The following is a 12,213-nucleotide window of genomic DNA, read 5'->3' as shown; positions in this document are numbered from 1 at the left end:
ACAAATGCTTATCACAAACCTGGAATTCATCAAGATTTTCAACAATAGACAAATGGACAATCAATTCATGCTCTACCTCCACTAAGTAAATAAAACAAGTTAATTACTGACACATGTAGCAACACCAATGAATCTCAGAAGCATTGTTCTCAAATACAAAAGCCATAAACTACATTCTGGAAAAGGCAAAATGTAGAAACAGAAATCCTATCTGTGATTGCAGGGGTTGTGGGCGGGAGAAGAGAACTGATGACTAAAGGATAGGAGGGACCTCTCTGGGATGATCAAAATATTGGAGATGATGATTGTGGTGTAGTTATACCATTGTTTCTATTCATCAAAACTCACAGAGCTGTAAACCTAAAATGAATTTCAGTGTATGGAAATCACACTACAGTGAATTTGACAAGAAAAATATATAACTCGAACCCAGCAACTATCAAAAGGATAAAACTAGGCTGGGGCTGTAGCTCAATGGCAGAGTGCTAGCCTAGAAAGGGTGAGGCTCTGGGTTCAATCCTCAGCATTGCATAAAAATAAATAAAAGCATTCTGTCCACCCACAACAAAACACTTTTTTAAAAAACGAATAATACCAAGTGGATTGTAAGGTTAGTTGGATAACAGAATGTCAATTACTATAATTCAAAAAATTTAAAAAATAGAACACACATAGTCATCTCAATAGATGCACATAAAGGATTTCCCAAAATTCAATACCAAATCATGGGGAAAAATCTCTTAGTAAATTAAGCACAGAATTGTTTTTACTCTTAATATTTATATTCACATCGTCATGTGGTTCCCTCCCAAATGTACCAGCATTGGTCTGTGTGACCAGCAGAATGAGCTCAAGTGACAACACATTCCTTCTAAGATTAGGTTAGACAGGACCCCACAGTTTCTGTAGTTGCTCTCTCCTTGTCTCAGATCCCTCCCTTTGGGGGAAGCCATCTGCCACAGACCTAAAGACAGCCCAAGTGGGAAGATGGGAAACTTCCTGGCATCAGCCACTTGAGCTGCTAGAAGTGGGCCCTGCACCAGCTCTGGCCAGCAGCTTGACCGCTGCCTCATGACAGTCCCAGGCAGCACCTCCCAGCTAAGCCCTCTGGGTCCCTGAGGCAGAAGACCTATGAAATGGTAAGAATTTGCCGCCTCCAGCTGCTATGTTTTTGGGAGACTTTGTTACACAGCCATAGAAAATAAGGTATGTTGAATACAAAGAGACAGATAATTTATCTAGCAAAACCTAATTAAGGGTTACCCATTCAGCAGAAAAAGAAATAAGATTCTCAGGAATAAAATTAACATGACCTTTACGGAGAAATTACAAAAAAAAAAAAAAATCCTAGTAAATGAGGAGATATACAGGTATCTCTTGCCATCTGAACTCAAGCTATGGGAACTAAGAAGCTGAATATATGTCTTTTAAGGAAAATATTCATAATTCTGTAGAATGGAAACAACACACACCGGGCTAGTGAAAAATTTATGGTTGAAAGCACACTGGTATGAGTAAGTCCTGCATAGTCTAATAGATATTAGACTATGGCTATTTTAAGGGTAAATAATTATCAACTGAACAAACAAAACTAGATAAAACATTCAAATGCATATGATAAAGAACAAACAAGGAATAAAATTAATAAGTTGGTATTGGCTCATGAATTTCCTCCCATAGAACTGAACACAAAAATAAACACATTGAAATTACAATAATATGCAAGTATTAATTTAAATGAAATTTTTTAAATTAAAAGGCAGGAAAGTGCAAAAGTATTTGGAAAGCCAATTTTAAAATATTTCACTGGTCAAAATAAGTCATTCTGATGTTAAAAGACTAAGTTTTGTTGGTTGTAAACATCCATCTATTACATGGCATGACTTCACTATGTGGAATAAGGCTCATGACTGAGCTCTGTGCTCACCATTCTTCCGGCTTGACGGCAGAAGGGTCGGGGATTTTCACCCTCTCATCCCATTCCTCGGGTTTCACGTCCATGGGATCATCGATTTCTCTGGGAGGATTGATAGGAGGAGCCACATCCTCTAGGAGGCTTCCTTTGTTTACAACTATTTGATCAACCAATACTTCAAATGTGTCATCTGGATTCATTACTGAAGAACAATTTAAACATTTCATACTTATCATGAAATTTTAAAGACAATGTTTTAAATAATAAAACTATCTAAACTTCATGGATAAAATTTTCTCCCAACCAGAAACAGAGGAATAATCAATGTATTCAAAATATGCTGAAATCATTAGATTTCTAAAATAAAGATAAAATTTGTTTTAAAGTGCTGTTTACAATTCTTCTCAAGTAAGGAATACACAGTAGCCAGCTGTCTGAGACTCATGCCACTCAGCTTCACCTTTTTTTTTTTTGAGATGGACGTCATGCCTTTATTTTTGTTTATTTTTTAAATGTGGTGCTAAGGATCGAACCCAGTGCCTCACATGTGCTAGGTAAGCACTCTGCCACTGAGCTCCAGCTCCAGCCCCCAGCTTCACCTTTTTAAGCTACAGATACAACCCAATTTTCCTCAGCATTTAAAACAAAAAGTGGCAAGTAAACTACAAATAACTTTTTTCCTGAACCGCTTGAGAGTAAGTTACTGACAACTTACACATCACCCTTGAATGTTTGAAGGTATAGTCTCACAAATATTTCTCCTACAAAAGCCCAATATGGCCACCAAAATTAGGAAATAAACATTGCTGTATTAATATCATTCCAGAAAGATTTAAAGATGAGGCTCACTAGCATTTCAAATTCAATGGTTCATATATTCTAGTGTAAAACATCTTCCGAGTGTTTTGAGTATCTAAGCTTACTTTTAGCACTAGGTGTGCTCCAGGTAAACTCTAGATTCCCTTATCATTTGTAATGACAAAATAAAAGATCTCTCTTCCCTCTGGGTAAAATTCAGATCTTTGGAGACAGTGTCGATTAAAAGATCTGCTTAACAGTAAATGAAAGAAGTAGGAGCTGTGGACAAGTGTCAGGATCGTCCTGATCACTAGTGAAGTGGCCACTGGCTTCTTCTGAAGAAACAGCTCTGCAGTCATAGCTATCTCCAGGGCTTTCAGTCATGACAATGACAGATTATTCATGTCAAATCCAAGTAATGCTACATGCAAATCCCAAATAACAGTACCCACATTCAGTATTTTCTCCCTGTTTTCCTCTGTTTCCTCTTCTATTACAGCTGAGATTATGAAACTACATTACTAAAATAAAGGAAAAAAATCTGAGACAGAAGCAGAGCTAAGAGCAAGATCTTAAATGCAAAAAAGTACAGGGTTCCCCCTACTTTAAAAAACAAAGGCATTTAAAAAAATCTTAAAAAGAACTTTATTCATAAATTTTGTGACTGAAATGGATTTTTTTTTTTTAATTATAGAAGGGGCTGGGGTTATAGCTGAGCACGTACCTCACACACATGAGGAACTGGGTTCGATCCTCAGCACCACATAAAAATAAAATAAAAATAAAGATATACAAATTATAGTTAAAAAAAGAAAGCATATGGCAAATAGTTATGAGTGGAAAAAAAAACTCCATTCAAAATTTTTGGCCAAAAATTTCTATTTAGAAAGAATGTTTTTAGGGGCTGGGGATGTGGCTCAAGCGGTAGCGCGCTCGCCTGGCATGCGTGCGGCCCGGGTTCGATCCTCAGCACCACATACAAAGAAAGATGTTGTGTCCGCCGAAAACTAAAAAATAAATATTAAAAAAAATTTCTCTCTCTCTCTCTCTCTCTCTCTCTCTCTCTCTCTCCCCCTCCCTCCCTCCCTCTCTCACTCTATCTTTAAAAAAAAAGAAAGAATGTTTTTAAATGACTTTATAATCAGAGCACTGCATTATACAAAGAGTAATGTTATAAAAACATAGTACTACCACAGTTTTTAAAAAAGAAAAAAGTCGTTTAGTGATCCTAGCACAAGAATCAATGTTTTTATGCATATGCATGGACTTAAGTTTCAGTTACAGCCCTATTAGTCACTCTTACTCTCTAGGGCAGCAACTTAACTAAGTTAGGTGAATAGAGACCACTGTTCACCCATGTGGTTCCAGAGAAAGGGCTGAGAACAAGGCGAGGTACATATCACATCTTTTCTTATCTGTTTACATCATCTGTCTGTTGGCCACCATTATATCCCTACAATATGGATCTCACTTTCCTTTTCCATTTTAATATTACAGGTTGAAAATCTCCTGTGCGAATTGCTTGAGACCACTGCTTTTTCAGGTTTTGGAGTATTTGCATACACTTCATTTGTTGAGAGCATCCCTTATCTGGAAATCTAAAATGCTCCAAATTCCAAACTGTCAGCCCTCAAAAATTTTCATATTTCAGAGCATTTGGATTTTGGATTGTTAGATAAGGGTTATTCAGTCTGTATAAGTAATATTCCTACTGTTAAACATGTTTGTAGTTACCACCTTTGTATTACATACAAAGTCCCCTAATGATAACACTTAGCTTGCTTCAAATTTGCAGTATATCTTCACACAGAAGTCACCTTTCTTCTAGATAACTCTCTTTGGATAAACTGCTGAATGTGGAATTTTGTTTTCAAAAAACATGACTCTCCTACAGCCTCTGATGTATTCTATTAATTTGTTCTTGGTCAGGTTTGCACAAAGTTAAAAATGTCCTGTTCTAGTTAAAATTTTTCATTCATGCTCCCCCAAATGTCCACTATTTCTTTCCAATTATTTCAGAAAAAGATTTTTCATAACATAGCAAAAATTCTTAAGGAGAAAACTGGGCATTGTCTTTGCAGACAAAATGATTGTTTCTGTAACTGCAGCCTTTGCAAAGAACACTGAAATACCTTAGTCTTAGATGGAGCTGACACTTGCGAGAAGAAGCTGATAGAGCCATTTCAAAATGTCCTGTTAATTCTGCAGTGTTAGGATTTTTAAGTAATCGTGGGCAGAACAAAGCTCTTTAGCATCCTTAGGACTAGAGAAGCAACCCCTACTATTCAAACACATCTACTCAAACCCATTTACTTAAAGGAAGCTACCTATGTCAACATGCGGTTGCTAATGCTTTTCCTAGCAAAGTTGGGTATGTGCTGCACCTCAACCACAGCAGTGCCTAATAGCAACCACAGCTGCCTACAGAAAGAAGCCTACACTCCTGCCCTGAGCACTGGGACCTCCCCTTCTGTCACTTTTCTTTCTAGCTTCCTGTTCTTACAGCACCACTGTCACAGTGCCACAAATGTCTTTTCTCCTCCTGTCTTCTACATGCTACTTATACTTGAAAACAAGTTCAAATATAATAGTGAGTTTTCTCCAAGTCTCTGCCTTTGAACTCTTGACTGTACCTCATCTGTCTCTCTCATCGGGCACTTTATTTTCTATCTGTACTATAACTACATATGTGTATGTATATGTGTGTGTGTGTGTGTGTGTGTATATATCTTATTTTCCCCAAGAGATAAACTTCTAGAAGGTAGATGAGTGTTTATTTTCTCCTAAAGCACTTGTTATGAATATATTTGTAGTCAGCAAATATTTTTGAATTAATGAATTAATTAAAAGGATATACCCAGTGTATAAAGATGAGTCTTTCTGTCTGTAAAGAACTTTTTAAGGTCTACATCTGGAGGTTTAGCATGTTTTTCTTCAAGAACTCCAGTTTTAGGATGTTTATGTCTGAAGATAAAATGAAGTTTATAATCTTCTCCGCATTTATCTGGTCCAAACATAATGGTATAAGATGTTTTATCGTAAAAGTTTTCCTTCAAAGAGAGATGAGTGCTGGGATTAGTCCAGAATTATAGAGCCATTTAATGAATTTCTCTATCCTATCCCATGAGTAGAGTTTATAGAATGTATTAAATGTTAATTTAACAAAGAACTATTTAACACAATAAAGGATACAGAAAAATGATAAATTTTACCTCAAAATACACATATTTTTTTAAAAAACACAGCTTGGCATTAGATGGTTTGCCAACTACCTTTGCTGGTCATCACCTTAGAACACCTACAGCGAGAACTTCAACATACGCTACAGGTGGCCTTTTCTGCCTGATCCTAAAAGTAACCTTTAACCTACACATTGCATAGCCGATGCAGGCCATTAGTTCTGACCAACAGCTCACAGCCTTTCTTGTCTTGTCATGTGACAAAACACTGACACAGCCTGCTGCTGGAGAAGGCGCTAAGCCATGTTCTTCAAATGGTCATTTTCCGTGGCTGCCAACATCTGGACTCACCCCTTTCCATGTGGCTCTCCACCCACTCTGTTTCCCGGCTTTGGTGTGTCATCTCATTTCTCTGAACAAACTGAATGAGTCTTATTTTGTGAAGAACTCAAAGCAGATATTTCAACAGCATTGAAAAGCACCACGTCATCTGCTATTTACATACATGGTGAAATTTTTTATTGCTAAAGATTACAAAATGGATGCCTCCAGGTAACCCAGCTTTATGTGGAACTCGAAGGCAAACTGTAAAAGCTACATCTACTTATGTTGGGAAAAGACATTCAGAGTTCTTTTTGATTTTGTTGGAAATGAAAATTTCAGTTGTATCAATTACTCCTTAAAAATACTAACTTTAAGAAGATTTTTTAAAAATATTAAAATATCATACCAGAATCAAATCATCAGTGTCTGCTAGGAGTTTAATGTATGCACCTCCACAATCAATACCATCTTGAAAATTTACTTCATATCTAAATGAGGGGAGAGAGAAACATACTGCTGATGAATAAAAATGATGGATTGCTCTTTAAAACACACGGCATCACTCCCAATGCATTCACACAGAAACGTTTTACAATGCTAGATAGCTCCCACGTAAAGCATATTTACAACCTTTAGGAAATAAGCGGAAATGATTTTCTATTATTGTAGCACACAGCACACATCATTAAAATATTAGAGTGATTATAATTAACTATACAAAGCCAACCAACTTATTTGAATATTTTCATATTGAAACTGTTAAAATTAAGAATAAGATATTTGACTAAAACTAACAGGAAACTTCAAATTCAGGTAAGGTAGGAAAATATACATATTCTTTATAAACTAAAAGAACAAGAGCCATAAAGGCCACAGCAATAGCAGATTTCTAGGATATTCCTGATAATCTTAGATATCTAAATCTAATTTGTCCTTTAGTTCAGCTATACCATGTTAAGTTTACATTTAATTAAATGGCTCTAGCAAAGAGATTTCATAATCTCAATCAATTATCTGGGGTTTTTCAGACCTAAATAGCCAGGAGATCTGGGAATTTTCAGCTATTTAGTTTATAACAGCTAAAAAAGAGTGAATTAATAAATGAGTCTTTTCATGAATTTACAACATACTGTAAGTCTTAGCAAAAATGAAAACTTTTAAGGAAATAGTCTTGCTAAGACAATGAGCATAGACAGAAGGGACACCAGGAAAATCATGAATAACACAGGATGAAAATCAGTGAGGAAAAAGACGTCAACATGAAAAACAGTAAAAATCAAAAGGATTATGATTTTGTTAAATAAATTTTAAAAAGATGAAAACCAAAGAAATAACAGGAAACAGTGGTAATTTTAATAAATTATTACAGCTTAAATGTTTCTCAAGAAAATTCAATGACAAAAAGATGGAAAATAATAGCATATAGTTTTAACAGTTTAAGTCCACTTAAGTGTGATTTATATCAAAAAGCACAGAAGAAAGCAAAATTTAAAATGATTTTCTTTGACTTTCCAGACTATGGGTGATTTCTCCCTGTACTTTCTACTGTGGTTTATTTCTCAAGCTGTCTAGAATAGTGATTAGAAGCATGTGCTTCTTCTTGGAGACAGGATCTCTCCACAGGTTGGCCCCCAACTCCTGGGTTCAAGCGATCCTCCTGCCTCAGTCTCCTGAGTAGCTGGCCCTAGAGGCATGTGTGGTGACCAGCCACCATATACTTTGACTTTAGCATCATTCTTGACTCTGCCACTAGCTCTAGTGACACCCTGGATAAGCACAAGTTATTCAAGCTCTGAGCATCTCTCTGCTCGGCTATGACATGGGACACGGCCCATACCTATCCCACCACGGACTGTAACAACCTTTATGGGATGTCAGGCACAATGACAGCTACTTGCTTGTTTTTAGAAGTGATTTATTCTCATTTTTAAAATAAGGGAGGGTTTATTTTTTTCTCCTCACAGTCTCTATTTTAAATAATAGTTGATAAATATTTTTCAAGGAACTTGTGCCTTTGAAGACTATAAAGCAGAAGACATGGGACATGATATGACTAAAAGGTCACTATTTTCAGGAAAAATAAAATAAAATAAAAAGACATTGCTTCCTGATAGGTGATTTCAGGGCAAGGTGCTCTGTGAAAGTAAGAACTGAAAACAACAGTTCTCTGATTGGCCACATGAGTGCTAACAGAGCTCTGCTCCTGGTATGCCTAAGCCCACCCACTCTGTCCATTTCTTATACTGCAGATTTTCAAGAGTTTTCAACTTTAACTTATGTCTAGCAAAAATAATTCACAATGAATAAGAGGACCAGCAAAGTACATATATCATGTAGTTTGAGTGCTACTAAACTTCAAGGAAAGAACATATGAAGGTGTATATGTTGGGCTGGGGATGTGGCTCAAGCGGTAGCGCGCTCGCCTGGCATGCGTGCGGCCCGGGTTCGATCCTCAGCACCACATACAAACAAAGATGTTGTGTCTGCCGAAAACTAAAAAAAAAAATTAATATTAAAAAAATTCTCTCTCTCTCTTTTTTTTTTAAAAAAAAAAAAGAAAGTGTATATGTTAACCCTAATTTCTTTGGACAATCATTTCCAAAACTATTTTATGAAGTAGTAATTATCGTTAAGGGTAAAATTAATTTATACCTTCAAACATGTTTAGGAAACAGTATTAATGCTAAAAACAGGTTTGGTTTGGTTTTAAATGTAGAACTTCCCAAAAAATCTAATGGGCTAATATATTTTGTAACTCTTAAATTAAGATAGTTAAGTTTTCAAGACTTCTATGATCATTTAACACATTTGAGTTGAATATCTGAAATGCCTGGGACCAGAAAATCAGATTTGGGAATATTTTTGGGTTTGGGAATATTTGTATAGATCTTACCTGTTGAGCATCCTTAATCTGAAAATCTGAAATCTGAAAGCTCCAAAGTCTGACACTTTTTGAGAGTCATAGCAGTACTCAACAAGTTTTGGATTTCAGAGAAAGTGGCTGACTAAAGGCACCTAGTATGTCTCTCTCTCCACACACACACAGACACACACACACATTACCAAAATTAAAACAAAAAATATAGCTATTATTTCACTGGAGTGTTTAAAGGAAAGTGCCAGGATGCAGAAGGTACGTGGTAGAGACCTAAGATGGTCAGGGAATGAAGCACAGAGCATTCACCATTCAGTCTGCAGAAACGAGATCAACCATTAATCAAAGAGGCTTCAGCCAGGAGAAGGTGGGCAAGCAGGAGGCCCCAGCAGTGCTCACGAGTGCTAAGGGCACCTGCTATGTGCTGCTAGCAGCTCTCACAGGCAAAGCCCAGCTTAAAGAACTGCCAGAGAATCCCCACCACTGCGTCATTACCACACAGAAAGAGCCAGATCACATTGTCCCTCAATGCCAGGCTTCTGATGAAGAGCACCACCTCAAGATCCCGCCCACCTACAGAACCACAGATCCCATGTGCAACCCTGCCCACTCACCCTCTGCCTGGAAAGCACCGACAAGTCTTCCCTAAGCACTCTTGCCCACCATAAGCTAGGAAAACAGCCAGGGCCCACCCATCCTCCACCTCAGGAAGCAGCTGGACATCCTATCTCGAGCAGCTTGGCCAGCCAAGGCCCAGAAGGCACCAGTGCAGCCCATGGACACCTATAAGCATCCTGCCCTGGGCCAGGAGCACCATCCACACCTGCCCAGTCCCACCAGACAACTCAGCTCCCACACAGTTCTCAGATATTTAAGAGCATCACCCCCAGGCCTGCTGATGTGGCCTAACCCACTTCACAACATTCAGAAACTGAGGGCTGCCTGCACCTACAGCCAGGAGTGCTACACTGTGCCTTCTAAAGCCCAAGAGGGCAGCCCAGGCCCCACGTTGTCCTCAGACACTCAGAGACACTCTACCTCTACTACCCAGCATGAGGTGCCTTCCCAGGCCAGCCTGGGCTGACAGGCAGCCTCACCCCACATGACCTGAGGAAACTAGAGGTACAACCACGTGCCCTGCCCATGAACATGCTCTTCGTCCAGTGGCAGATCTATGCTTCAGCCTGCAGCCTCGGAAACTGCCAGAAGTCGACATAGGAAACACCACCAGACACTGGTTCAGGTAATGACTTTGATAAGACTCCAAAGCACTTACCAAAAACAAACAAAAAACCACAAATAGGTAAACGGGATTATATCAAACTCAGAGGCTCTGCAAACTAGACATCTTACAAAGGTTTTCTATCCAACTCAAGAGCAAAAAAACAAATAATCCCATTGAAAAATGAGCAATAAACCAAACCAAAGATTTCTCAAAAGAAGATATACAAATGACAAAGAAGCATAGGAAAAAAATGCTAATTGTCACTAATCATTAACAAAATGCAAATTAAAACCACAATGAAATATCACCTCACTCCATTTAGAACAACTATAAAAAAAGACAAAAAACAATAAATGCTGATGAGGATGTAGAAAACAGAGAACTGATACATTGTTGGTGGGAATGTAAATTAGTACAGGCATTATGGGACATGGCATGGTGATCCTCAGAGTGAATGTAGAATTACAGGATCCAGCTTCCGGCTACTGAGTACACATTCAAACAAAATGAAATCCACATGAGACCCCTACACTCTGGTATTTACTACAGTGCTATTCACAACAGGCAAGACACAGAATCAACTGAGGCATCCACGGGCTGATGACTGGATGAAGGAAATGTGGTGTGAGATACAAGGGGATATCAGTCAAACAAACAAAATCCTGTCATCTGCAGCAACATGAATACAACTGGAGAACATTATATTAAACAAAATAAGCCAGTAGAGAAAGACAAAAAGTGTGTGTTTTCCTTCCTCACTCATATTTGGAAGCTAAAAAGATGATTTCACAGAAATAGAAAATAGAAGTTGGGTAGGGGACAAAAGGAAATTGGGTTAACGAGACCACAATGCAGTTAGAGAGGAGGCATAGTTCTAGTGCTCTACGGCATGGTAGGGTGACTATAGCTCACAATGATTTGTAAGAGAGCAGCTCAAAGGTTCCCAAGATGATGAAATGATCAGTTTTTAAGGAGATGGAAATGCAAATCACCTGACTTGATCATTACATACTGTATACAGATATCAAATTATCATTCTGTGCCCCATAAACATGTACAGTCATAACAACTAAAAAAAAGTGTTGAGAAGAGAAAACATTTACAAAATTGCTATCAGGTGAATAAGTAATCAAACAGGTTAAAAAAAGCTCTAAATTTCAGATTTCTGGATCAGGGATGCTCAACTGGTATTACATGTACACTGTTTGGGAAAAGCACCTTCTAATACAGAGACAGAATAAGTCCATAGTATTTATACTACTAATATAAATTTTCCTCATTTTATTTAGCCTGTTTGACTTTATCAATATTAAGAGAAGACAAACACTGTACTGTTAATTGTTTTTAAGCATATGAAGGTTATTCAACTCTTGATTCTCCTTCTCTTCTTGCAGAACAAGCACTTCACAATATTTTTAGTAACATTTCAGACTTATTTTCTAATCTTAACTTCTAATTTTATAAACTGCCATTTTTGTACTTGCTTAGTAGTGACTCATGCTGAAAATACTAAATTTGATTTACTTTACTCTGGAGAAGTTAAATTTTACAATTTTTATCTTAGTCATTTATTTAAACCACAAAGAGTCAAAATAGAAAGTGATATTACAGTTCACTTACATTTTAAGAGAATAAAATTATCTGAAAATTCTCAAGGAAAAAATGAACAAAATTCTGAATAATACCAAGCTCAAATATGGGTCCCAATAAGTATCTGCAATAATATTTTTAATTTGTTCAATTAATGGTCATATATTCTTTAACATTACTACCTTTAAGTCCCTTAAAATTTCTTAATAAAGTCTCAGCCAAAGCATCACAACTGAAATAGTAAGCCAATTACACCAAATGCCATTTTTTCAAAAATGTCTAAAACACAAGACAGCATTTAATTACA

The 12,213-nt window shown here is 37.2% G+C and overlaps 1 protein-coding gene across 4 annotated transcripts in view; it reads right to left on the bottom strand.

Moving 5' to 3' along the window:
* The window catches only part of Clgn (calmegin), a 41,070-nt gene that overhangs the window by 9,493 nt on the left and 19,364 nt on the right, over window positions 1-12,213 (bottom strand). For all 4 annotated transcript variants that reach the window (XM_046459576.2, XM_058584054.1, XM_046459575.2 and 1 more), the window contains exons 6-8: window positions 6,623-6,704; window positions 5,571-5,763; window positions 1,928-2,117 (exon numbers count right to left, since the gene is read on the bottom strand). In XM_046459576.2, the coding sequence (XP_046315532.1) occupies window positions 1,928-2,117; window positions 5,571-5,763; window positions 6,623-6,704 (465 nt within the window). The remainder of the gene's footprint in view (window positions 1-1,927; window positions 2,118-5,570; window positions 5,764-6,622; window positions 6,705-12,213) is intronic.

This window comes from Marmota monax, unplaced genomic scaffold, assembly GCF_021218885.2.
Source record: "Marmota monax isolate L192 unplaced genomic scaffold, Marmota_monax_Labrador192_F-V1.1 WCK01_AAM20220418_F8-fsc00039, whole genome shotgun sequence".
Taxonomy (NCBI): Eukaryota; Metazoa; Chordata; class Mammalia; order Rodentia; family Sciuridae; genus Marmota; species Marmota monax.
Note: the sequence above shows the minus strand (reverse complement) of the source record. Positions and strands in the feature narration are given on the sequence as shown.